Source organism: Ranitomeya variabilis, chromosome 3 (assembly GCF_051348905.1).
Source record: "Ranitomeya variabilis isolate aRanVar5 chromosome 3, aRanVar5.hap1, whole genome shotgun sequence".
Taxonomy (NCBI): Eukaryota; Metazoa; Chordata; class Amphibia; order Anura; family Dendrobatidae; genus Ranitomeya; species Ranitomeya variabilis.
This window is the reverse complement of record NC_135234.1, coordinates 181730506-181757910: the sequence shown is the minus strand read 5'-3', so window position 1 is coordinate 181757910 and position 27405 is coordinate 181730506. Positions and strand designations below refer to the sequence as shown.

Sequence of the window (27405 nt, the reverse complement as noted above, 5' to 3'; positions counted from 1 at the left end):
GTATCCCATTTGAAGCCAAGACTAATATTTTGTCTCTACAGGAAAACTCAAACATTTTCCACAGAATCCTTAATTACACAGTAACTATATAAAAAAAAAAAAGTTGTACAAGACGCATGGAATAAGAAGAATGAGAATTTCTATGAATGCTTATCTGTGCAGGATGGGTCGTAATAAGAGGAAACCTGTCGGGATATTTTTAGGACTAGCTTTCACATATGATGCAGGCAGCAAAAACGAATCACATTAATTAAAAATATCAATGGTTTAAATACCAGGAATAGAGGGATAATATTTCCTATGTATGGCCATAGAATAGAAAGAATGGCTTTGGCATACAGGGGTCCTAAATAGAAAAATGATGAAATCGCTTTTTCAATTATAAAGCTATGTTAATAGACATCTTCAAGTCGTGCATCTGTTTCATATGATGTCACCATATCGCACATCATATTTTATAGTGGGTTAAAAATGCTCCTCTAACCATTTATTTAAGAGTATTTTCCAGCATGGGGGAGTGCTAAATTTCAGCAACCCAGATCTCTATTTATTTGCGATGTATTCCCGTCTGCTCATGTCTTGTGTGTGGAGCCTGCCGCCTCGTGTCTTGTGTGTGGAGCCTGCCGCCTCGTGTCTTGTGTGTGGAGCCTGCCGCCTCGTGTCTTGTGTGTGTAGCCTGCCGCCTCGTGTCTTGTGTGTGTAGCCTGCCGCCTCGTGTCTTGTGTGTGGAGCCTGCCGCCTCGTGTCTTGTGTGGGTAGCCTGCCGCCTCGTGTCTTGTGTGTGTAGCCTGCCGCCTCGTGTCTTGTGTGTGTAGCCTGCCGCCTCGTGTCTTGTGTGTGGAGCCTGCCGTCTCGTGTCTTGTGTGTGGAGCCTGCCGCCTTTTGTTTTGTGTGTGGAGCCTGCCACCTCGTGTCTTGTGTGTGGAGCCTGCCGCCTTGTGTCTTGTGTGTGGAGCCTGCCGCCTCGTGTCTTGTGTGTGGAGCCTGCCGCCTCATGTCTTGTGTGTGGAGCCTGCCTCCTCATGTCTTGTGTGTGGAGCCTGCCTTCTCGTGTCTTGTGTGTGGAGCCAGCCGCCTCGTGTCTTGTGTGTGTAGCCTGCCGCCTCGTGTCTTGTGTGTGGAGCCTGCCGCCTCGTGTCTTGTGTGTGGAGCCTGCCGCCTTGGTCTTGTGTGTGGAGCCTGCCATCTTGTGTCTTGTGTGTGGAGCCTGCCGCCTTGTGTTTTGTGTGTGGAGCCTGCCGCCTTGTGTGTGGTGCCTGCCGCCTCGTGTCTTGTGTGTGGAGCCTGCCGCCTCATGTCTTGTGTGTGGAGCCTGCCGCCTCATGTCGTGTGTGGAGCCTGCCGCCTCATGTCGTGTGTGGAGCCTGCCGCCTCATGTCTTGTGTGTGGAGCCTGCCGCCTCATGTCTTGTGTGTGGAGCCTGCCGCCTCATGTCTTGTGTGTGGAGCCTGCGCCTCATGTCTTGTGTGTGGAGCCTGCCACCTCATGTCTTGTGTGTGGAGCCTGCCGACTTGTTGGTCTGTTGTCACTACTATTTCAAAGCTTCTCTAACCTTTACTAGCAATACTGCTGATATTGGTAAGGATGGCTTCCGCATGATGCCATTGGCCTGTGGTGATTCTACTAAGCAACAAAGGGGGTCATTAATAAAATACAGTCCTGGGGTAGCTGTTGAGTCCAACAAATGTTCAGTCAATGTCTCATACTTGGATAGCATATTGAACTCGTCTACATTAAACATCAAATCCCAGTTATCCTTCTTGTTGGTATTGGTCACGGTTGTTATCAGTCAAATTAAATCGGGGTAAGTCCAGTTAATCTTCGAGGCTGGAGTCATATCTTGGACTGGTTAGCATCCACATTGGTTCCAGGTTATCCTTCTAATGGGATTTGTAGATTAAGCATGGCGAAGCTGAACAAAACCAGTTTAAGTTGATAAACATCTACAGTTCAGTTTACCCTCCTAGTTAGAGGTCCAAGATGGACATGGCTGCGCTAAGCTGAATAAAACCACGTTAAGCCCAGTTAAGACTCCTAGTTGGAGTCTCAAAATGGCCTTCTGGACACTTAAGTTACGGTATTTAGCTTTAAATACCTCAATTTACCTTCTGGAGTGATGATATGAACTTGATTGTGCCAAGTCGATTGGCACTATTCCAGTCTGCGCTCCTAAGGGAGGTGCGAGGTGGACTCACTGGTATGTTTGTACACTTACCTGGAATGATCGGTCCCAGCAGGATTAGGTGTGGTGTAGCAGCAGACGTCACTCCCGGTGAGGGGAACACTGCCTGGTATGGCGCGATGTTTTCCCGGGGACCAAAGTTGGGACAGCATCTCTGGACCAGGGAACATGACCTGATATGGCGCAATGTATCCACGGGGAAGAAATATCCCTCAGCGCATTCTGGAGGGGGACCATGGCCTGGTATGGCTCAATGTATCACCGGAGACCAAAGTCGATATAGCATCTCCAGACAGGGGAACACGGCCTGGTATGGCACAGTTTATCTGTGGGTGTGGGGGAGAAATATCCCTGAGGGCATTCTATAGGCGGAACAGTCTAGTCTAGTATTTCATAGTGTATCCCCATGGTACTCTGAAGGCCGTTACAGGAAGATAAAAACTGATAAACCACCTATTGCCCAAAATCTACCCTTCTGGTATAGAGTAGTAAGATGAACTTGATTGGGCCAAGTGGAGCTGCACTATACCGGTATTCCCTCTTAATGGAGGTGTGAGTTGGACTCACTGGTATGCGACTGATAAACCAACAATATCCCAGTCTTTCCTCCTAATAAATTGAGTTGCACACTAGAAATGGTTATACCGGATCTGGTAAAAATATTGGAAAACCAATGCATCCTCCCGGTTGAAGTTGGAAAATGGACTAATTGGAAATTAAGTCGATAGAGGCATTATACTCAATAAGTATTTTGGTGTTGAAATCATGGCGGATTCAACTAAGTGGTGAGTTGGTTAAATATCCAGTCAATATGCTTTTGGATGACAAAACGGCAACTCTGTAATAAATCTGTAAAGGGAGGAATTTATGGATGAGTTAAAATGTCCCCTTACCTTGAGACTCCTGTGGGGAAGGAGGAACATCTTTGCTAGTTAAGACAAATGCCTTCGCACTGAGGTATGACCATTCTGCTTATTATTCAAACACAGACTGATGCGTCCATAAAGTAAATGGTTGACGGAACGGGGTTCTAACACCTTGGTTTAAGACCATCTGATATTTGACCAATACCATATGAGGTCTATATCTACAAGGGGCGTTCATTAAAGATTTCCTCTGACCCACTTCCTGTGGACTGAGAGCAATGAAACTTGGCACAGTTATTAGTCTTTCTCTACATAGGTGCCACCTAGGGACCCTTGCTTGTAGAAGTCGACAGGTTGCTCCAAAAGCCACATTGTGACTTCAGAAATCAGAGTGTCATCATCTGAAAATGCTTGCCCTTCAAAAATAACTTCATTGCTGGACAGAGGTGGAAGTCCGATGGTTCAAGGTCTGGTAAATCGGGGGGATGCAGTAGAATTTCAAAGCCACAGGAGCATGCTTCCATTTGGGCAACATGTGAGTTGTGAACTGGTGCATTGTCTTGCAGAAGGCAGACACTTTTGTTGAGCATGCCACGTCTCTTGATTTTGATGGCCTCCCGCAATTTCCACAGCAGTGAAGCGTAGTATTCCCCAGTGATGATGGTACCCTTTGCTAGGAAACCCATCAATACAACTCCGTGCTGGTCCCAAAATACTGTGAGCATGACCTTGCCTGCCGAGGGTTGGGCACATGCTTTCTTTGGAGGCAGTGAGTCATGATGCTTCCATTGCATCAACTGGAATTTAGTCTTAGGATCATAGTGATGGACCCAGCTTTCATCCTGTGTGATCAGTCTGTTGAAAAAGTCCTCCTGGTTTCCATTTTTTCGATAGAGCCTGAGAGCATTTTACTCGTTCCTGCATCTGGAAAGGTGTGAGCAGCCAGGGAATCCAGCGAGCGGATACCTTATGCATGTGAAGATGGTCTTGGATGATTTTTTCCATGGAACACATGAATCTTGACATTTTGGGCTAGGTGGCAAATGGTTACTCAGCGATTTTCCAAAATGGTGACCTCTGCTTGCTGGATGGTGTGTTCATCAATAGCAGAGTGGGGTCGCCCTGGAATTGGAGCTGTGTGCACCGAAGTCCCACCGCATTTGAATTTACGATGTCAGTTCTTGACTACATCATATGATGGGGAATCATCACCATAAACCTCTTTCATCTTATCGAAAATCTCCTTTGGTGTGCGGTCTTTCAAGTAAAGAAACCTGATAACAGCTCTGCATTCCACTGGGTCCATTATCAAACCTCACATCACTTCAGCACCTGTAAAATCAAGACCGTTATCAGTTCTGAGTTGCAAATTGGCACGTAACCTATAGATACTTATATCATTACACATGTGCAGTTTCCGTGTCCTGTGATAAATAGAAGTGGATCAGGGGAAATATTTAATGAACGCCTCTCGTATTTCTGACTGGGTTACTTCTTAGGGAAAGAAGTAAAAGGAGTATATCAGAGGTGATGGTTATCACTTGGTTTTCTTAGATTAGTTTTCGAGCATAGAAACTATTTTGCGTTTGAACTGTTTTCAACTAACAATCTGCATGGTTGGATTGTATTATTCGCATCCATTTAAGTTATAGAAGTGATGCCATTATAGAGAATAGAATAAATTCTATGATGTCTATATGATAGTGGATCATGGCGGTTCTTTATACAGAATAGCTCAGATCTCTTTTTTTGCCTGTTCTAGTTGTATCAGCTGTTAGTACATGTCTAGGATGCAGTAACCAGAAATTCCCCAAGATAGAAATCTCGAGCAATAGGTGTTCGTTTCGGCTTAAGTACATTTCTTAGGAGATCTTAACTGTATTTCCTAAGGGAACATAGAGGAATTATTGTTAAAGTCATATTATAATAAAGTACTAAATAATCCTGATGGTTTCTGGAACCTTTTTGGCATTCTGGCATGCTCAATCTACGCTTGATAGCATAAAATTTTGTAGATATTGAGCCATCAGATGATTATTGACACCAGAAGCGTTTCTTATGGTCCAGATCTGGCCTTAGGTGGATAAATCAATGGAAAATGTCAGCAATATTGGGGTAGAAACCCTAGTCAAGGCCTCGTTAAGGTTACCAGGTTCTTTGAATCACTTTACTTATGCTTCCATTAATATGCTAAGTCTTAGTACCAGTTTCTATATACTTCAGTTGTTGGTTAGGTAATTTGAGTACAGAATATCTAATTCAAATTAGAGGAAGATAACCAATATAAATATAGACTCTCTCTTAAAAAAAAATAAAAAAAATGGAAGCTTTTGTAAACAGTAGAATAATTCCTTTCTCTAGTCACCTTCCACGACAGCATAGGAGGATGTCTCCATTCCCTAATGGGGGACAGGAAGCACAAAGAGGTTAAAATGCCCCTCCTACCTCCAAATCGCCAGTGTCTTTCCTGTCCCCCATGGGGCATGGAGAGGTTTTGCTATGCTGCGTGGCCGGTGACCGTGGCATACCTGTTTTTTTAGCCGGGCAGTGGTGGTCATGGGCTCTGCCCTCCATGGGTTGCGCTGCTCCCGTCTCCTCCGGACTCGGGACCTGTCCTGGCCCACCCGTGCCTCATTGAGGTAAAGCGGGTCAGTGATCCCCGGCGGTGTCCTCCTGAGCTCATCGCCATGTTCCTCATCCTTCTGCGGCTCGGCGTTCCGGAAGTGATGTCTGCGGTCGCTCGCGCGTCACTTCCGGTTCCTGCGTTCCACCTCGTGGAGCGCACACACACTTCCTGGTGTGGCCTTGCCGGCCTCCTGAGCCTCTAGCGCCGCCTGCGCTGGGGGCTGGGTTTATGGCTATATAAACCAGCCTGAAGACACCTCCAGGTAAGACTGATCCCTTCAGTATGGATGGTGCTTCCTGCCCTGCATCTGTAGAGCCCAGCGCTGCCCCAGCTCCTGTAAGTCAGTCGCGGGGTGGGTCCATGTCCAGGGTATTAAGGGCCTTATTTTAATTCCCAACTCCACTCTCCCTTTATTTTAGGGAGAAAAGTCGGCCCAAAGAAACCCGGCTAAGAAAACGGCTAAATGTGCAATCTCCAGTATAAAGCTTCCCTCCTTATGGGAGAAGAAACTATGTCAGGCCTGCACGGACAAAATAGTTAGAGCCGAGCAGCCTTCCCTGCTAGAAGAAATCCGTGCGCTAGTCAAAAGTGAAGTGCAATCTTCCTTAGCTGCCTTCAATCCTCCTATGCCTCCTCAGAATCCCTCCCCTTCCAAAAAAAGGAAGATTCAAACTGAGGATTCTGACTCTGATTCTATCCGTTCCTATTCTTCCTCTTCGGAAAAATGGGGTGAATCGTCAAGTTATAAAATCTCCGAAGCAAGAAAGTATTTTTTCTCCTCGGATTACATTGACGATCTAGTGATGGCAGTACGCAGCACTATGGGGCTTCAGGAGGAACCTATATCTCAAACCATTCAGGATGAAATGTTTGGAGGATTGAATTCGGAAAAGCGAATGGGGTTCCCGGTACACCAGAACATCATAGACATGATATCTCAGGAGTGGGAATGCCCGGAGAAGCGACTTGTTACACCGTCAGAAATGAGACACCGGTTTCCCTTAGAGTCAGGTTCCCCTTCCTGGGATGTATCAAGGGTGGACATACAGGTAGCTAGAGTGGCTAAGAAAACTTCACTCCCCTTTGAGGACTCCTCCCAGCTAAGGGATCCATTGGATAGAAAAATGGAGAGTCTGTTAAAAAAATCCTGGGAAACGTCCACCTCGGGATTAAAAGCTAACATTTCAGCTACCTGTGTCGCTAGAGCCCTTTCTCGCTGGATAGATGAGCTTGAGAAGCATATTTCTCAGGGCACATCAAGGGGAGAGCTGCTTGATTCTCTACCAATGCTTCAAAAGGCTTCGGCCTTTCAGACGCCTCCATGGAGTCTATTAGGATTGCGGCTAGGTCCTTAGTCCAGTCCAATTCTGCGCGAAGAGCCCTCTGGCTTAAAATGTGGAGTGGTGACGTAACCTCCAAAATTAAGCTATGCTCAATACCCTTTAAAGGTGACTACCTATTTGGCCCCTCTCTAGATGAAATTCTAGAAAAGGCAACAGATAGGCTTTTGCTCCGGAAGGGCCTTTTTCCTATCAGGAAGCGTTTTTTTCGTGCCCCCCAGTCAAGTACCCCTCAAACAAGAGGTAAAGGTAAAACGGGGGGAGATGGAGCTACGCCAAAGGGAGTGGAAAAAATATCCTCATTCCCCAGCAGCAGCATCAGCAGGAGCAAGAGAAATGACTCCGTCCCGGTGGGGGGGAGGCTCGCAAAATTCGTCCATCACTGGCGGGCTATCTCCGAATCTCAGTGGGTCCTCAATATATTACAAGAGGGCCTTCTGATAGAATTCTTTCCCCCCCCCCCCTTGGAATCTGCGAATCACCTCCCTGTCATCGCAGAGAGACTTTTTAACAATGATGACAGACTTGAGGGAACTAGTAAAAACAAATGCAATTTCCCAGATACCCCCAGAAGAATGGGGTGTAGGACATTACTCCCGATTATTCCTGGTAAAGAAACCAACAGGGGAACCAAGAGTCATTATAAACCTGAAAGAGCTGAATCGTCACATCGTATACCACAGGTTCAAGATGGAATCCGTGAAGTCTGCCATTCCCCTAATAGGTCCTGGGTTTTTTATGGTAACGATAGACCTAAAAGACGCTTACTTTCACTTGCCCATTCACCCCCGTCACCGAAAATTCCTCAGGTTTGCGATTCAGTTCAATCAGCAAGTGACTCACTTTCAGTTCAATGTACTCCCCTTTGGAATCTCCTCAGCTCCAAGAGTTTTCTCAAGGATAATGTCAGAGACAGTATCTCATATCCGCAAACAGGGAATCTGTATCATCCCTTATCTGGACGATCTGCTTCTAATAGGCCCTTCAGCTCAGACTCTCACCAATCATGTTACGAGAACCCTGGACATTCTCAAAGCATTAGGGTGGCTCCCGAATTTAAAAAAAATCCCAGTTACAACCTTCCAAAACAAGAAGGTTCCTGGGAGTTCTGCTGGACTCAGTGAAACAGAAATCTTTTCTCCCGGAAGACCATCTTCGGGCCCTAACAACAAAAGTGATAGATTTCAGAGAAACCAGATCTCTGACCATACGGGAAGGCATGTCGGTCCTGGGCTCCATGACGGCATGTATCCAGTCAGTGCCTTGGGCTCAGGCCCACTCCAGAGTCCTCCAGGCCCACATTCTTGCAAACTGGGATGGAAATCAGGGTTCCCTAAACAAGAGTGTTTACCCCAGGTCGTGTGAAGGCATCTCTTGCATGGTGGTTGAACCCCAGAAATCTTTGCAGAGGGGTAAGCTGGTCGCAATCTCCCCTTGTGACAATCACGATGGACGCCAGCAAGTGGGGTTGGGGAGCAGTAATCCTGCATACTCCGTTTCAGGGCCTCTGGAGTCAGACATTGAGTGCCAGATCCTCCAATTTCAGGGAACTGAAAGCAGCGGAGGAAGCCCTCAAAGCAGCGAGCAGCTTGATTTCTGGGAGACATGTCCAGATTTACTCAGACAACACAACTACTGTCGCCCATCTCAAGCATCAGGGGAGCTCAAAATTCAACAGCTTGGCAAACGTCTCGAGTCTAATTTTTTGCTGGGCAGAAAAAAACCTTCTCTCCCTCATGGCTGTCCATCTGAAGGGGTCATCAAACCTCCAGGCGGATTTCCTGAGTCGTCAGGACATTCAACCCGGGGAGTGGAGCCTGAACTGAAGAACCTTCAGGATGCTGGTGGACAGATGGGGCCTTCCGGAGGTAGATCTCTTTGCCTCAGGTCAGAATGCCCAGGTGAAAACATTTTTTTCCCTAAATCCCAGGGACAATCCCAGAGGGGTAGATGCCATGGTCCAGACCTGGAATTTTCAGCTGGCATACGCCTTCCTACCAATTCCTCTGTTGGCGAAAGTTCTGCGGAAGATACGAGAGGAACAGGTACCTACCACACTGATAGCTCCAGCATGGCCGAAGAGGAGTTGGTACAACCTCATTGTCGAACTACATGCAGATGGGCCAGTCCTTCTACCAGTGGATGCTGATCTTCTCATCCAGGGGTCCTTTCAAAACTGCAACCCCCGAAAATGGAACCTAGCAGCCTGGTTGCTGAAACCCAGGTCCTAAAGGCAGGGGGACTATCGGATGCAGTAATTTTAACTTTACAAAGATCCAGAAAACCTGTCACAAATGCAATCTACAGTAAGGTGTGGAAGACCTTCTCCACCTTTTGCCTTCCAAGTACTCCTGATCCTCTCCGTCCTAATATATCTAAAATATTAGATTTTTTTCAGCGCGGCTTAGAATTGGGGCTTAAGCCTAGCACATTGAAGGTTCAAGTCTCTGCTCTCAGTGCGGTCTTCGATCAGGAGCTGGCCAACCATCGTTGGATCAAAAGATTTATGGTATCAGCTCTCAGGTTGCAACCTGGAAAACAACCAGTTGTTCCCTCTTGGGATTTAAACCTGGTTCTCAAGGGTCTCACTCAAGCACCGTTTGAGCCTCTATCTTCATGCTCTCCTCAATTTCTATCCTACAAAGCCGCCTTTCTAGTAGCAATAACCACTGCAAGAAGAGTAGGAGAGCTTCAATCCCTATCAGTAAGAGAACCCTACTTGACAATAACAGACGACTCCATAAATCTCCGTCTGGATCCCTTTTTTCTACCTAAAGTGGTGTCTGATTTTCACCGATCTCAAAACATCATCCTTCCCTCCTTCTGTCAGAATCCGACAAGCTCCAGAGAGGAAGAATTCCATACTCTTGACGTTAGGCGTATCATCATACACTACCTTGAACAAACTAGCTCCTTCAGAATCGACCAAAACCTGTTTGTCCATATGTCAGGTCAGAGAAAAGGGAAGAAGGTGGCAAAAAGCACCATCTCTAGCTGGATTAAGAGGGCTATACAAGAATCTTATCTAGCCCAAAAGCTAACACCGCCAACTGGAGTCAGAGCTCACTCTACAAGATCTACATCAACATCATGGGCTGAACGAGCGGGCGCTTCCATCGAGCAGATCTGCAGGGCCGCAACTTGGTCTTCACCACATACATTTACCAAACACTACAGATTGGACTTATTGTCCAATCAGGATCTAGTCTTTGGCCGGAAAGTTCTCCAGGCTATTGTCCCCCCTAGTGCTGAATTGGTTGGTTCTCCTCCTATGCTGTCGTGGAAGGTGACTAGAGAAAATAGAATTAGACTTACTGGTAATTCGGTTTCTAGGAACCTTCCACGACAGCACTAATTCCCTCCCTTCCTTTGGATTTATCCTGGGTTTATTAAGGTAGCTAGTGCTGTGGTATCCATTATAAGTCACTGGCGATTTGGAGGTGGGAGGGGCCTTTTAACCTCTTTGTGCTTCCTGTCCCCCATTAGGGAATGGAGACATCCTCCTATGCTGTCGTGGAAGGTTCCTAGAAACCGAATTACCAGTAAGTCTAATTCTATTTTTTTTACTCGTTGCCACTTTTTTGTTTGAGCTCCAAATCGATCTTTGGACATTATCTTGATTGTGAAAGTTATGGATATCATTAAATCTTCCTCCCTGAAACACTATCCGTTGAACTGGGATATTCTGGGGATCTTTCTTCAGGTTTAAGATCCTACAGGGGTGCTCTCTCCCTATCAGAGGATTCCTTGGTCATCGTCTCTCAGGTGCTGTCATGGGTGAGAGGGAAAAAGGATAATTACTTAATGGTAATTTGATTTTCCTGTAACCCATGACAGCTCCCTAATTTTCTCTCCCTCTGGCTTATGGTGGTTGGAGGTTCTCAATCTTCTCTTCTCACAATGAAGAATAGGCTTGAGTGAATGTATAAATAATAACAAGAATAATGATTATAATTTGGGGGACTCATACTTGACTTCTTGGAAACCACATTGAAGGGGGACGTGAGAGTTGCCTATTTATTTTGTGCTCTTGGCTTCCTGTCCAGTAATGGGGCAGATCCTACTCTCGGTACTGTCATGGGTTTCAGGAAAATCAGATTACCGGTAAGTAATTATCATTTTTTTAGTATGTGCATATTTTTAATAAAGGTATTTTCAATCATATTTCCTGCCCCTTTTTCCGGTTCTAAAATTGTTTTTGTTTTGTGACATCCTGTTAAGTTGACAGCTATTTTCTGAAATCCTCCAGTGTGCTATTGAAATTGGTATTAAAACTGATCTATATAAATCATCGTGTACTATAGTGGGTGACTTCCATTAGAAGAATGTTAATTTATAATTTTGTTTTTTTTTACTATTTTTATTTTTTACTACAAAATGCACTTGTCCTATTTCTCTTTTTTTCACCTTTTTTTTTCTTTTAAACCAATGAGATGTTTTAGAGATTCGAAAACCTCTGCTCATAGTTATCTAACGTCTAGGTTGTTTGTTTTATCATTCTTTTTGGTATTATCATTCTTTCACATTAATTTTCCTTTAATAGTTATGCAGAAAGCATGGCGTGAAAGAAGCCCTCAGTCCAGAGTAAAAGCTGCATACCAAGCTCTTGAAGTTTCTAATGAGTAAGTATAAAAAAAAAAAAAAAAACCCAGGTAACTCTGAGATTAAACTTATAGGGGTATTCCCATCTCCAAGATCCTATCCCAATATGTAGTAGTTGTAGTAATAATAATAATATTAGCAGATACCTCCAATTAGAAATGTAGCATAGTTGTTCTGATTCGTGATGTGTTTCCTCATGTGCAGGCATTGCAGGACCTAAGGTATCCATGGGTACAATTGTTAATATAGTGACCGTTAGCTAGTGTCTAGTGGTTGTAATGATTTTGGAAAATATATATATTTTTTTAACATTTTATATGTGGAAATATGGCATTTAAGAAGGGGCTGTTCAAGTATTGGGCAACCCTTTTCATTTTATTTAGCAGTATGATCTCTTGGAATTTCAGGCCCCAAGCTTGAGTCTCCATTACTGAAATATTCTGGTGAAGTAACAGCCCTTTGTCATGTTTAATGTTGTGTTGGCAAGCTTTTGGGAATCCAAGTAACCGGACACAAATGTGTATTAGTGATGAGGGAACCGATTCTATGGAAATTGAATTTTCTGAAATTTGGTGAATTCGATCCATTTGCGTTTCACTTGGTGGGAATCGCCTATGATGGATAGTGCCATTTTACATATTGCAGAGTATTGAATAAGGCGAAAAAAATTGGTGGGTCGCTACGTTGTGCAATGTCATCTGAGGCCAGCTGGTGTAAGAGTGCAGCGGTACTACTAGCCTTGTATGGTTGTGCGCAGGCAGAACGTGACCTCCCAGCAGGGACTCGAGTCCTCTAATGCCCATTGCTGTTGGGACCCTGAGCCATTCCAGGATTGGAAAATGCCGCTAGCTAATTATATAAGTGTAATTATAATTGTCTATAAATATCTCTGTGGCGTTTAATTTGGATTCGAAAAATCTGATGACAGTGAGAAGCTTGCACCAAAACGCGTTGTGTATTACCTAGATTATTGCATCAGCTAGGGAAGGCTCACGTGGCCTCAGGTGTGGCCGGGCAGCTATCACATCACATGGGTATAACACAACGGTATAGCCCGTTTAGAAGCAGGGAATGCAGACTGATGGGAGGACATAGCATAAAGGTAGGAAGAGAAGATCATAAAACACTGAATAAACTGTACAGATGGTGTGTGTGACAGCACAGCGGTGAAGAACAGTTACCATATATGTAGCCAAAGCCATTTATGTTTAGGTCACTTTCACATTACTAAGGCTGTGTTTGTGGTAGAGGCTGAAAGGGGTTGGATACAGACCTAGGAGACCTCAGAGCATTACACACGTACAAGACAATTTCCGGCTTTGCAGTGTAGGAATATTTCCGTAAATCGAATTTGTGAGGAAAATTAGATGAAGCTGATGAATTTAAGCATGAAAAGACCTTCCAAGGATTTCACCACAACGCTGCAGCTGACTGAAATTGGAGGCAGGGATCTTGTCACCAGAACCTGGCACTTGTGCGATATCAGACTTTCTGCTAGTGACAATACGCAATAATAACACAAAGAATTGTATTCTAAATACTTACACATTTTCTAATATACATTAACATGTCTACATTTCTAAACTTCTTTTCTGTGAGCTGTACACAATGGTCAGTCTTCTCTGCTTTTGCATTAAAGGGATTGTCTCATCTTGTTACATGGGTAACATTGCAAAGTGCCTGTAAAAACAAGAAATTTAGCAATTTACAACTTATTAAAAATCCTCTCTTTTCTCAAAAGTGGAGTGAATTTTTTTTAATTCAATGGTTTACTGCTTGTTGTCTAGTTTACCCACCACTGCTGCAGAAGTGGCCGGTATTCTGGGTGGGGGGCTTGCAAGTTCTGCACCGAAGTTGACCAGATTGCTGAATCCTGCCATCTTCAGTGCCTCTGCACTCATCTGATTCTTCAGAGGCAAAGCTGTCTTTCCTTGCAGAATGGTTCAGGCCGCCTGGGAAAACATACCGGTGGTCCAAACTGTCCATCATTAGGAGAGCACCATTCCTCAGCAAGCAGGGAGGCAGGAGAACTTGGCAACCCCTTTAAGGAAATGTCTACAATTACTGTTTCTTACTTTATCATATAAGGCTTTACAATGTTATTTCCTCATATAGTTGTGCCACTGCATACATTTTGTTGGCTGAGGAAGAAGCAACCACAATTTCTGATGCAGAGAAGTTGTTCCAACAAGCGCTAAAAGCTGCCGAATCGGCGTACAAGAAGTCTCAGCAAATGCAGCACCTGAGCTCCCGTCATGAAGCACAGTATAGTAAGTACACAGATAATCCTTGCATTAAAGTTGTTCTATGAATTGACATATTTAGAAAGCTTCTCTTCACTCCAAGCCCACCATACACATGACCACCGGTGAAGTGTTCTCAACAGGGAGCAGGGTAGAAGCCGACGCTAGGCTTCTTTTACAATGGCTTTTCTACCAAAGCTAGTGTTGTTGAAGTCTAGCATGCCTGATCCTGCTTTCCCCTGACTTTTGGTGTTAGGAGAGTTGGGACAACCCTATATGCAGTAAATAGGTTTAAACCAAAATCGTTTGTGTTGGTCAGCTTTCTTCTAATGTGTGTGGTGGCATTATAGTGCGTATGGTACACAGATAGGTGTATATCTCTTTGCTAAAGAAGTGCAGTTTAGCATTTTCCCCCAGTCCTGACAAATCTAGAACACATGTGTGATATTACCTTCTTCTATAATGGTCGCTCACATATCATTTTAGAGAGGTATTAGAATATTTCATTTATGTCTTTGCAGCCAGATGCGGTATTCATGTTAACATTGCTCTTCCATTTTTTTTTTATGTTGTTGCCTATTTTTCATGTTCCATCTACCTGAAAAATATGGTTCCCTTCATATACACTACTGAAAAAATGAATGGAACTCTTCAATCACACTTCAGATGTTAATCAATGAAAGATGTCCAGTAGGGAGAGAAGTGGAGAGAGGGATCTTTGTAGCGCTGCTGAAGACACCAGTGGATTTTAGCGCTGTATAAAGTGGAAATATTACACTGCCTCATCAGGACAAACCACACGCTGTGTCTTCAGCAGCGCAACAAAGATCCAGCTCTCCACTTTTCTCGCTACTTGACATCCCTCCTTGGATCTGCAGCAGCCATTTTATCTGCGTTCGTCCAGTGTTGTGGGTAAGACAACCATACCAGGTGAGCACATCCCTGCTCTCCTCTCCTTCCACTTTCATACTGGATAAGACCCTATATTGCTCTATTGTTTTCCAGTATTTCCTTGCAATCAATGAAAGATGTAAGTTTTGAACTAAAGCTAAATATTTTCACTAAATTTGCCTTTATGTACACAGAAAGGGACATGAATGTGTTGGTTTACGCAAAAAGAAGGCTGGCCATGTGTGCAAGAAAGCTAGGGAGGATCCGAGAGTCTGTAAAAATAATGAGAGATGTAAGTATCACTTGTCCGTCTCTCGGGTCATTTTATGGAAAATTGTTTTGTAATAACATTTTTATGACTGTAAAGATCTTGTCCAGAGGAAATATTATACAGAGCCACACTATACATGAATGCGCTTTTAGAAGTTTCCAAAATTCATCTGTGAGCTTTCCAAATTGACTGCATCTTCACAATTAATAGACACATTACAGGAATCAAAACAAAATAGTTATGTAAAGTTTCATAAACTGATAAAAAATGAAATCACAAATGAATAGGCTAATTTTCCCTTGAATATTGTTTTTATCTAGTAAAAGTAATAAAACATTTGAAAACCAAACATATTTGTTATCACCATATAACAAAGCATTGAGTTGACAAAATGCCATCTTTAGATGTACCTACTCTTCCTTCAGTTTTGGAATACACACCCAAACCGCTACCCTCTGCTAGATAGAGGTGACCCTCTGTATATTGCACAGATTTTATATTTCCCCACAGAGGGGCACCAGATGGGAATCAACCCCACAGACCCATGCCCAAAATGCTGACTTGAAAGGCAGGAAAGATATATCTCTTTGTACCGTGTTAGCCAGTGGATAGAAAAATATTTAGAATTGAGAGTCCTCAGTGGTTGATACCTTTTAATGGCTAACTAACAAGATGGTAACAAATTGCAAGCTTTCGAGACTACTCAGGTCTCTTCATCAGGCATAGACTAATAGAAATTCTGAAGAATCACATATTTATGCACAGCAGATCACAGATAAATGCCATAGATAAGACAGGTGACGTGAAGCAGAACTACCATTATGTGAGTGATAAACAGAGAGAAAGAAGAGTTTTGGAGTATAACCTGATGATGACCTTTGACACTCTCAGTGCAGGAATGAATGTGTCGCATGGATTTATGTCTTTTTACATTAACTAAGGAATTTTCTTTTCAGACCATGTGGGGTCATCATAACAGAACCAGACCCCAATCAGAGGACAATAAAACATTAACACCTGTCTTATCTCTGGCATTTATATTTGCTGTGTTGTGCATAAATATGTGATTCTTCAGAATTTCTATTAGTCTATGCCTTATGAAGAGACCTGAGTAATTTGTTACCATATTTTCAGTTAGACCTGAAATGCAGACACTTATCTTTGCCCAAATTCTATATTACTACATCCAAAAAGTAAACTCTGTCCCCTTTGATCTCACTTTCTGCAATCTTTGGGTACCTTTAAATTCAGGAATACTAAAAATAACAAAACATTACTTCACTGTGTAACAGCCACAGTAAAAAAAAAAAAAAGGCAAATTTGCAGATGTGGATGCCTGGTGGGTGCCCTCCTAAACACTGGAGCCTGATTTATTAAGAATGGTGTTGTACTTGAAGGGTCGTGGTGTAGAAAGTTTCACCTAATTCTTTAACGTGTGCATCTTGTCACTGGCATGTTCCTCCGTGCACCTCTCCAGAATTGTTGCAGGGACTGGAGAACCTGTCTGGTAGCCTTTGTGGTCCCAGGTAGCTTCAGAGCAGTGCCTACAAGCTGTAAAACAAGGCTTCTTGCCTAGGAAACCAGCAAGTGGGTTAAAGGGACCGTGTTTGTTTATTTATGGAGCCCAAACTATGGGCAGCATCAATCTTAGCCTGGCTGCATGATACATCCCTTAGACGACTTTTCAAAGCGCCGCTCCAGGTGATTGACTGTTTTTTTCCCCAATGTACACTCCAAGACAACTTGAGCAGCGAGGGAAGAAGCTTGCCTGATTCTTCAACCTTTATTTATATCCTGCTTTTCAAAGAAAAATATACCAGGCTGCAGTCGTGCCCATGAGTTGGGTACAACGAATCTGCTGACAGGTTCCTTTTAAAAATCCCTAATTTTTTTGAGAACAAAGCTGATTTTACACAAGAGGTAAATGGCAAAGTTTCTTCTTCTTAGAAGCACTATGGAATCATTTATGATGATGAGACACCCTCTTAAATGTACTGAAGTCGAGTACATCAGTGGGGTCTGGTCTTCTACTCTAGGACTGCACAACACCAATAAAAAAGTCTTCAGTGCTTTCTGCAGAGAAGACATGTTGGCCACTGTCCTGGGCAATGTAACAGTTAAGAAATCTTGAAGGTTGATTCAGCCTAAAGGTTGTGACTAAATGCATAATTCTGTCTCCTATACAGTCATATGCACCATGCATTTTTCCAAACACGAAACTATAATTAAAGTGATTAAAGAAATCCTAGATGGCTGTTTGGATTGTGGAAAAAGATTACAGAAACTCCAATAACTAAGCTTATTTTACAGAAGTCCCCCATCTGCCTCTGTAATGCTATATCGCAACTGTCAGCTTAAAAGGAATATCGTACGTGGAACAATTCCTGTGTGTAACTTATTACAGGCCTGATTGATTGTCACACTGAAAAATGATATATGAAAACCAGTCATTAATAACAAGCAAAGCATAAAATAAATTTTCTGGAGCTAAGCAATTACTAATCAGATTGCAATGCACCCTAATTAGCTTCCACTCGCACCAGGAAAACTGAATAATTGCACGGGAATGTGAAAGTAATGATATATTTGTTTTATCTAATTGATGTATTTACTTGCAGCTAATGAAAGAGTTTCCTCTGCTCAGCATGGTAAATATCCATGAAAACTTGCTGGAGGCTTTGCTGGAATTGCAGGCATATGCGGATGTTCAGGCAGTGCTTGCTAAATATGACGGTAAGCTGAACTTTGCCCAAGAGGCACACTGCCCATAGATTCCATTTAAACAATGTAGCAAATATACAAAACCAAAAAGCGCAAACGGCATGAGGAGGTAAACATCATTTATCCAAAGACTTAAAGTGGTTGTCCAGTCTGCAGTCACTCTACGTGAATCCTAACACTGCATGCACTGTGAGCTGTGAGAATCCTCTGTTGCCGGGAGCGGGCAGTCATATGCCCATCTAGTCTGCATATGACTGCACTTTGCGATTCGCGTATTTCCATCCACATTCCGACTAGACTTTATCAGGGCTCGCTCAATACTCTTGCATAGAAGTGGGCCATGCTCATCTAGCCTGAATGTGACCGCATGTATGCAGATCCATACTTGAGGTCACGCACCTGCTATTCCCACGCCAGCACCAGAGAATGAGTGACAGCAGACTTGTCGATGTTTTGGGTTGTCATTATGATTGAAAAAGAGAAAACACAGTAGTTTGACAATAAATGGCTTCACCCAACCACTAACCATGAGTGGTGAAAAAGTTTACGTGTTATCATTCGTATTCTCTGAAAAAAGGCCAAGAAAGCAAAAATTCTGCCAGGGTATGTAAACTTTTGAGCACAACTGTACAAAGCAACAGGTTTTCTTTAAGAACAAATGACGGTTTTAGCTGACCGATCACAGATATTCATCATCTGATATAAAGTTCACTGTGTTTGAATTTTTGATTTACTAGTCATTCTCCATTCAATGAAAGATCCTTCATCCGTGAACAACCTGATTCGTTAATAAGTCACTACTTCCCGACATTGGATGTTCCAGTGCATCGCATCTTGCTGTGCGTTCCCACAAAAGGAACGTCCTGTCGATTGTGTGGGCACAGGAGCGGTGCCCACACTATCGCCGCCGGGAGCTCTGCTTAAATGATAGCCAAGACCCGGCTGCCGTTGCCAGGAACATTGGCTAGAAGACGATTTATCAGTGCAGCACTGACAGGTATATTGCATAACAAAACTGGTGCATTGCAATGCATTACACCAGAGATCAGGGTAAAAAAAAGTTAAAGTCTCATTGAGGTACCAAGTATAAAAGAGAAAAAAAAATTAAAAATATTTTTTAAAAATATTGGTCTCAGAATATAGCAATGCAAAAACAATTCTTTTTTCTAAATAATTGTTTTTATTGTGTTAAAGCACCAAAACATAAAAAAATATAAATGTGGTATTGCTGTAATCATACTCACTGGAAGAATAAAGCTGCCTTTTCAATTTTACCACATGGTGAACAACATAAAAAAAAAATCCCGAATAGTTGATTTTTGTTGATTTTTGCCTCCCAAAAATTGGAATGGAGAGCGATCAAATAATATTATGTGCCCAAAATGGTACCGATAAAAATTTTAACTCATCCAGCAAAAAAAAAAAAAAAAAGACCTCATTTGACTCCGCACAAATATAAAAATATTATAACTCTGAGTTTGACAATGCAAAAACTTCGTTTTGGAAAAAAAACAAAACATTTTTAGTGTTTGACAGCAGCCAAACATAAAAAAATCTATAATCTGGTATCTCTGTCAACCCGAAGAATACAGCCGCCTTATCACTTATACCACACAAGAAACTGCATAAAAACGAAATAAAGGCAATTCTTGACCTGCTACTGATTTATTCATTCTGCCTCCAAAAAATTGCAGTAAAGCTGAGCCCAAATTTATCCTGCGCTGAGCGCTTACACCTCAGTTTTCATGTAAATCTCCGAACTACGTAATTTAGACAGAACCTCCTGTGGAAGATGCCCTATAATTTAACAGAGGGAAACACTGTGGATGCCGTCTGGCCTGTGATCTGATGGTGTCCGTCTTTTTTGGGCGTGCATAAAAGCACGGTTGGCCACAGTTTACTGAAAAGGATAACGCTGAACAGAGGCCAGACGGAGTCCAGAGTAACTCTGCTGCCTCATTATACTGAATGGATCCCTCAGGGGTTTCATCTGTCACGTCATTCAGAGATTTAGATGGAAACCTCAATATAAGTGCTCAACATAGACCACAGGATAAATGTGATCCAAAATATCCCCAGTAAAAGCTTCAAATCCATCCTCAAAAAAAGCCCCCACTCAGGTCCGTCATCTGTCTATGGAAATATAGGGGGCTTCCACATTACTGGTAGCACAAAGGCTCTGGAAAAGTGTTATGGTTCCTCTCCCCCCAAAAGAAATCCAACAAATTCTGTGCTCTCAAATGTCCCCCTTTCTTCTGAGCCCCAGTGTGTCTAAACCATAATTAGCATCCACATGTTTGGCATTTCTCTAGCGATGAGAGGACACTTAATTTTCAGGTGTATATCTCCAGAAGCATGAGCTGAGCATAATGTACGGCCACAACAATGTACTGGGCAATGCCATGTACTGGCACTACACTGGCAGCTTTGCAATTTTCACTTGGCAACATCCACTGCCGCTTGTTTCTGAAAAACACCCGTGGAGGCAAAATTGTCACTACACCTGTAGATAATATCCCAGAGGAATCACATATCCAAAATTGGGTCAGTTGAGGGGGAAATCTGCTCTGCTGATACTTAGGGGTTCTATATATGGCGCTCCTTCCCTCCCGAGCCCTACCATGTAGCCACATATGGGGTATTGCCACATTCAGCAAAAATTGTGTGACAAATCTATTCCAGCGAATTTTGCTCTCCTAAAGTTAAATGGTCCTCCTTCCCTTCTGAGTCCTGCTCTGCTCCTATACAAAAGTTTTCCATTACATGTGGGATACCTGTGTACTCTGTTGAAATTGCACAACAAATTGTATGGTCCATTTTCTCCTGTTACCCTTTTGAAAACGAAAAATTTGGTGCTAAAGCTACATTTTTGCAGGAAAAATGTGTTTTGCCATTTTCACGGCTCAAAGTTATAAAATTCTGTGACGCACTTGTGGGTTCAAGGTGTTCGCCACACCTCTAGATAAGTTCCTTGAGTCTGCAAATGCGACATATGCGTCCGCTTTCTATTCCAGCAATTTTTGAGCTCCAAAGGTTTGAGCCGTGCTGTGTGCCCAAACAGTAGTTTTACCCGACATGTGGGCTATTGGCGAACTCTGTAGAAAATGGACATTACAATTTGTTGTGCAATTTCTCGATATACCCTTGTGAAAATGAAAAATGTGGGTCTTAAGCAACATTTTTACATTTTTTCCTTTGAAGCCCTTAAAGGGTTAATAAACTTCCTGAATGTGGTTTTGAGTATGTTGAGGGGTGCAGGTTTTAAATGGTGTCACTTTTGGGTATTTTCTGTGACATGGGTCCCTCAAAGTCACTGCAAATGAGATGTGGTCCCTAAAAAAAATATTTGGTTTTGTAAGTTTTGTTGGAAAAATGATAAGGTATTTAGATTGTGGTATATGATGCTGCTATATATGCAAGCATAATGATACATAAATAAGATATGTGCAAAAGTAATTGATAAGGTGCACTAAAGTTTTTGACCAAGGGTGCATTGAGTGCTCGGGCTTGGTTTGAACAGTCCTTTTGTGTCGGCAGACTCTTGCCATTGGCAATTAGCAGTTAATTCAGTAGTTTTGGAAATTTCTGATTAAAGGGGTCCAAGGCTTGTTTTTATATTGAAATCGTGAGTATCTATCACTTTGGAAATAAGTTTTTAGCATTAATATGTTGTTACGCTATAGTGCTGTACCTTCTTATGACCTGTGGATGTCACTAGTGCAATGGGGGTCTGTATGAATGACAAAGATAACACTTCTAGGCCATAGAGCATTTAGAGCATTATTTTACACCATTGCACCTGAGTGAAACAGCCTTATTCCCTTTATTATAGCCACGTGAAATCATCCCGTTGCATCATGTTTCTAATTGGTAGGATAGTAACACTTGCCTTACAAGTCATTGTATACTCTTCCTTAGGTTAGGTTCACATATGGTGCATTAGTTGTGGATTATAAGTGCTATTTTTGTACAGGAAACCTAAACGTTTGAGCAGTACAATATGAGTACTGTATATGAGATTTTTATAAAATTCATATTCACATACTGCAGAGGATTTCTGCGTGGTCAGAGGACATGTTGGGGAATTGTCCACTCACAACGAGCAGCATTTGTTGCAGATTTTGCGGCAGGTTTTGTCAAGTGTGTAACACATTGTGTTGTAAAGAGAAAAAAGACTGACGTGTTTGGAAGCCTAATACACCTCCCGCTGAAAAAAGGATGTAACTGGTAATTCTAAGCAACGCTGCGAGACGTCCCATCAGCACTCTGCATTTTGCTGTCGTTTTTATGGGAGGAAAGAGACCACATCTCCTTTTTCCATCTGCTCCATTAACACCTCTGCATTTTTCTAGAGTTAGGATTGGATAAGCCAGAAAGCGCAAGAGTGACTACCCAAACCTTACCTGTCCATCCCCAAATAGTCAATTCATGCATGTTCATTGTCTATATGTCAAATCAGGCATAAAAGAAGAGATGGTCTCTGTGAAATGCATGTCACACATGACAAGAGGTTAGCAGGCTGTGCTCAGGATTAGCTGAGCTGAAGGAGACATCCGAGGTTGAAACCGAGAGGACTGAGAGGTTGCACTGCTGTGGGGAACACTCGGGAATTAGAAGCAATCCCTATATCAAAGCCAATATGCATGGTTATATTTATAGTCTGCCCAAGCAGTCACAGATGCCTGTCTCTGTTTCCCTTTCTCTCACAGACTACTTTCCGGGACCCTCTTTCTTTTATAGACTGCTCTCTGTACCCCTTTTTCTTTTGCAGACGGCTCTCAGTGCCCCTCGTTCTCACACAAACTGCTTTTTTTCTCTGCTTTGTGCCCCTTTCCCTTACTGACTGCTCTCCGTGATCCGCTTTCTCTCACAGATTGCTGTGTCCATGTCCCTCTTTCTCTCACAGACTGCTTTCCGGGCCCTGCTCTCTTACAGACTGCTCTCCATGCCCTGTCCCTCTCACAGACTGCTCTCCTTGTCCCTCTCTCTCTCACAGACTGCTCTACTTGTCCCTCTTTCTCTCTCACAGACTGCTCTACTTGTCCCTCTTTCTCTTTCACAGACTGCTCTCCGTGTCCACCTTTCTTGCACACTGTTGTGTCCTGCCCCTTTGACAGACTACTCTCCATGTCCCTCTTTTTCTCAGACTGCTCTGAGCCCCCTCTTTTTTACAGACTGCTCCCCGTATATCCATCTTTCTCTCAGACTATTCTTTGCCCATCCTTCTCTGACTGCTCTCTGTGCCCGTCCTTCTCTCAGACTGCTCTCTGTACCCGTCCTTCTCTCACAGACTGCTCTCTGTGCCCATCCTTCTTTCACAGACTGCTCTCCGTGCCCGTCCTTCTCCCACAGACTGCTCTCTGTTCTCGTCCTTCTCTCACAGACTGCTCTCTGTGCCCGTCCTTCTCTCACAGACTGCTCTCTGTACTCGTCCTTCTCTCACAGACTGCTCTCTGTGCCCGTCCTTCTCTCACAGACTGCTCTCTGTGCCCGTCCTTTCACAGACTGCTCTGTGCCTGTCCTCTCACAGACTGCTCTCTGTGCTGTCCTTCTCTCACAGACTGCCCTCTGTGCCCGTCCTTCTCTCACACTGCTCTCCGTGCCCGTCCTTCTCTCACAGACTGCTCTCCGTGCCCGTCCTTCTCCCACAGACTGCTCTCTGTGCTCGCCCTTCTCTTTGCCCGTCCTCTCTGTGGCCCTCTCACACAGACTGCTCTCTGTGCCCGTCCTTCTCTCACAGACTGCTCTCTGTGCCCGTCCTTCTCTCACAGACTGCTCTCTGTCGCCCTGTCTCTTACAGACTGCTCTCTGTGGCCCTGTCTCTTACAGTCTGCTCTCTGTTGCCCTGTCTCTTACAGACTGCTCTCTGTGTTCCTCTCTCTCACAGACTGCTCTAGGTGTTCCTCTCTCACCCAGACTGCTCTCTGTGGCCCTGTTTCTTACAGACTGCTCTCTGTGGCCCTGTTTCTTACAGACTGCTCTCTGTGGCCCTCTCTTACAGACTGCGCTATGTGTTCCTCTTTCTCACAGACTGCTCTCTGTGGCCCTGTCTCTTACAGACTGCTCTGTGTTCCTCTCTCTCACAGACTGCTCTAGGTGTCCCTCTCTCACCCAGACTGCTCTCTGTGGCCCTGTTTCTTACAGACTGCTCTCTGTGGCCCTCTCTTACAGACTGCGCTATGTGTTCCTCTTTCTCACAGACTGCTCTCTGTGGCCCTGTCTCTTACAGACTGCTCTCTGTGGCCCTGTCTCTTACAGACTGCTCTCTGTGGCCCTCTCTCTTACAGACTGCGCTATGTGTTCCTCTCTCTCACAGACTGCTCTAGGTGTCCCTCTCTCAAAGACCACTCCTCATAGCCATCTCTGTTGCGCAGACTGTTGTGTAAATGCCCTCTCGCACACAGTTGTCCATTCCCCCATCTCTCTTCTTGCTCCTATGTTTCCCCTGTGTTGTACTGATGTCTCCCCTATCTCAGGGACTGCTCCTGATGAGCTCCATATAGAGAGCTAAGCTGCGTAGATATAAGAGCTGTTGTCCTGACCATCATTATGCTGACCGCTATGCTTACCAATTCACAGATATAGGAAAAATAATACCTTCTATCTCTCCAAAGCTACCAGGTCTCATTTCTTCTTTTTCTGTGTTATTGCAGATATAAGTCTTCCAAAGTCTGCTACTATATGCTACACGGCAGCATTACTAAAAGCCAGAGCTGTGTCTGACAGGTTTGTACAATTTAATGTCCATTTTATTTCCCTAATGGAGCAGGAGACTTTCTTCATTTACACCAGCATTATATATTTGTATTTTTATATTTTATTTTATCATAAGTATTTCTTTGCCCTGCCATAATTCTCTGCACTGTATTCGGGAGCTATAGGTGGTATAGTGCTGGGTAAAAATGCCAGAACAAATGTGCCCCTTACACGGGACGGACTTTAGAAGGGTATAAGGGTCCTTTTATACTGTGCGGGTCAGCAGTCGTTTAATATCCTTTATACACATGCCAACTGCTTCAGATGCACACTGAACGATCTCTAATACATAGTCAGTGCACATAGTATGCCATTGTACTCAGCAGCACAAATCCTGGTTATACAGGACAATGCGCTGCCGAGATCTGTTATGCAATCTAAAAGATCAATTCATCTGATGACTAGTGTTTTGCTCATTCGTCAAGTGATCAACAGCCTATTTCGACTTTCCAAGATCATTGTAAAAGAAACATTCTATTAGTCGTGTAGTGTAAATAGATGGACCTTAACCCTTCATCACGGAGCCCTTTTTCGTTTTAGCATTTTTGTTTTTTGCTCCCCTCCTTCCCAGAGCCATAACTTTATTTTTCCGTCAATATGGCCATGTGAAGGCTTGTTTTTTGCAGGACGAGTTGTACTTTTGAACGACACCATTGATTTTACCATGTCTTGTACTAGAAAACAGGAAAAAAATTCCAAGTGCGGTGAAATTGCAAAACTAGTGGAATCCCACACTGGTTTTTTGTTTGGCTTTTTTGCTAGGCTCACTAAATGCTAAAACTGATCTGCCATTATAATTCTCCAGGTCATTACGAGTTCATAAACACCAAACATATCTAAGTGGTGAAAAAAAAATTCCAAATTTTTCTAAAAAAAAAAAAAAAAAACATTTGTGCAATCTTCTGATACCCATAGTGTTTCCATTTTTTCCATTTTAATGCAATGTCGCAGCGACCAAAAAAACGTAATTCTGCTGTTTTTAATTAGCGATCAGGTTAATCCTTTTTTTTATTGATAAATCGGGCGATTCTGAACGCGGCGATACCAAATATGTGTATGTCTGATTTTTTTTTTTATTGTTTTATTTTGAATGGGATGAAAGGGGGGTGATGTAAAACTTTTAATATTTTTTTTTTTATTTTTTTCATATTTTTTTTTTTATTTTTTTTTCACTTTTGCCATGCTTCAGTAGGTTCCATGGGAGGCTAGAAGCTGGCACAACTCGATCGGCTCTGCTACATAGAAGCGAAGCTCAGATCCGCTCCTATGTAGCTGAATTCCTGCATTGCTATGAGCGCCGACCACAGGGTGGCGCTCACAGCAATCCAGCATCAACAACCATAGAGGTCTCAAGGAGACCTCTGGTTGTCATGCCGACACATCGCTGACCCCCGATCGTGTGATGGGGGTCAGTGATACGCTCATTTCCTGCCCGATAACCGTAAGCGCTAATTAAATGCCGCTGTCATCGTTTGACAGCGGCATTTAACTAGTTAATAGCGGCGGGTGGATCGCGATTCCACTCGCCGCTATTGCACGCACATGTCAGCTGTATAAAACAGCTGACATGTCGCAGATTTGATGTGGGCTCAGGTAGTACTAGTACGGCGCATGTCATGAAGAGGGTTAAAGGGAACCTGTCTGCAGATTTTACCGCTATAAGATGTGACCACTGGTTCAGGGCTTATCTACAGCATTCTATAATGCTGTACATAAGTCCCCTGTCCGACCTGCAAGTGAAGAAAAATAAGTTATATAGCACTCACCCGGGGGGGTGGTCTGGTGTGTCGCAGATCCGGGTCCGGTGCCTCCCATCTTCTTGCGACGCCGCCCTCCTGCTTCTTCATCACTCCCCGGCATCGCTCCTCCTCATCATGGAGTAAAGTACTGCAGTGTGCAGGCGCTAGGAAAGATCAGAGAGGCCCAGCGCCTGCACACTGCAGTACTTTACTCTGCCTTCAACAGGGCAGAGAAGTACGCCTGCGCAGGAGCACCGATGCCGGGGAGCGATGAAGAAGCAGGAGGGTGGCGTCGCAAGAAGATGGGAGGCGCCAGACCCGGACCTGCGACACCCATCGGACCGGACCGCCCCCCCGGCTGAGTATAATATAACTTACTTTTCTTCACTTGCAGGTCAGACAGGGGGCTTATCTACAGCATTATAGAATGCTTTTGATAAGCCCTGAAAGGCGGTGGCCACATCTCATAGCGGCAAAATCTGTTGACAGGTTCCCTTGTAACTTAGATGGATTAAGCTTAACGTATACCTGATTATTGCCAATACAAAACAATATAAAAAACGGTCCTCGTTTGAGCAAGGCTGAAAATGATATGCTAGTACAGTGAGAAGTGGTGAGGTCACTGAGGCGGTGTTCCCAGGCGGGCTGAATGGCGGTGACCTCAGTGAGATCCCCGCTAGCACCATGAGAATGTTGCACTGTGCAGAAGCGAGTTCACCGCAGTTCAAATTCGCCGCAGTGAAATTCTCCCAGTGAACTGTGGTGAACTCGCCTCTACACCGTGCGACTTTCTCACGGTGCTAGCGGGGATCTCACCGAGGTCACCGTAGTTCAGCCCGGCTTGGAACTCAGCCTCAGTGATGTCACCGCTAGTCACTGAGGCTGTGCTCGCAGCAGCTCATTCACCAGTGGTTCTCAGCCTGGACAGTCGCATCTTGGCACCGTACAAGTTGAAAACTGTTAATCCCTAGACATCGATTACGGCATGGGACAGAACAAAAGACAGGTGAGGGATATGGTTGTTTTTTTATTTTTGGTTTATTACAGGAGAACAAAGGCTTCGGTGGAGTTAAGTGTTAGGTGAGTATAACTGTGTTTTATTATTTTTAAATAAAAAAATAAAACTGTGTTTTGTTTTATTTGAAATAAAAGACTTTATTTCGGCCTG

The 27405-nt window shown here is 43.7% G+C and overlaps 1 protein-coding gene across 3 annotated transcripts in view; it reads left to right on the top strand.

The window, feature by feature from the left end:
* The window catches only part of ST7L (suppression of tumorigenicity 7 like), a 195671-nt gene that overhangs the window by 39551 nt on the left and 128715 nt on the right, over positions 1 to 27405 (top strand). For all 3 annotated transcript variants that reach the window (XM_077294908.1, XM_077294906.1, XM_077294907.1), the window contains exons 6-10: positions 11558 to 11636; positions 13732 to 13886; positions 14945 to 15042; positions 17640 to 17754; positions 24396 to 24468. In XM_077294908.1, the coding sequence (XP_077151023.1) occupies positions 11558 to 11636; positions 13732 to 13886; positions 14945 to 15042; positions 17640 to 17754; positions 24396 to 24468 (520 nt within the window). The remainder of the gene's footprint in view (positions 1 to 11557; positions 11637 to 13731; positions 13887 to 14944; positions 15043 to 17639; positions 17755 to 24395; positions 24469 to 27405) is intronic.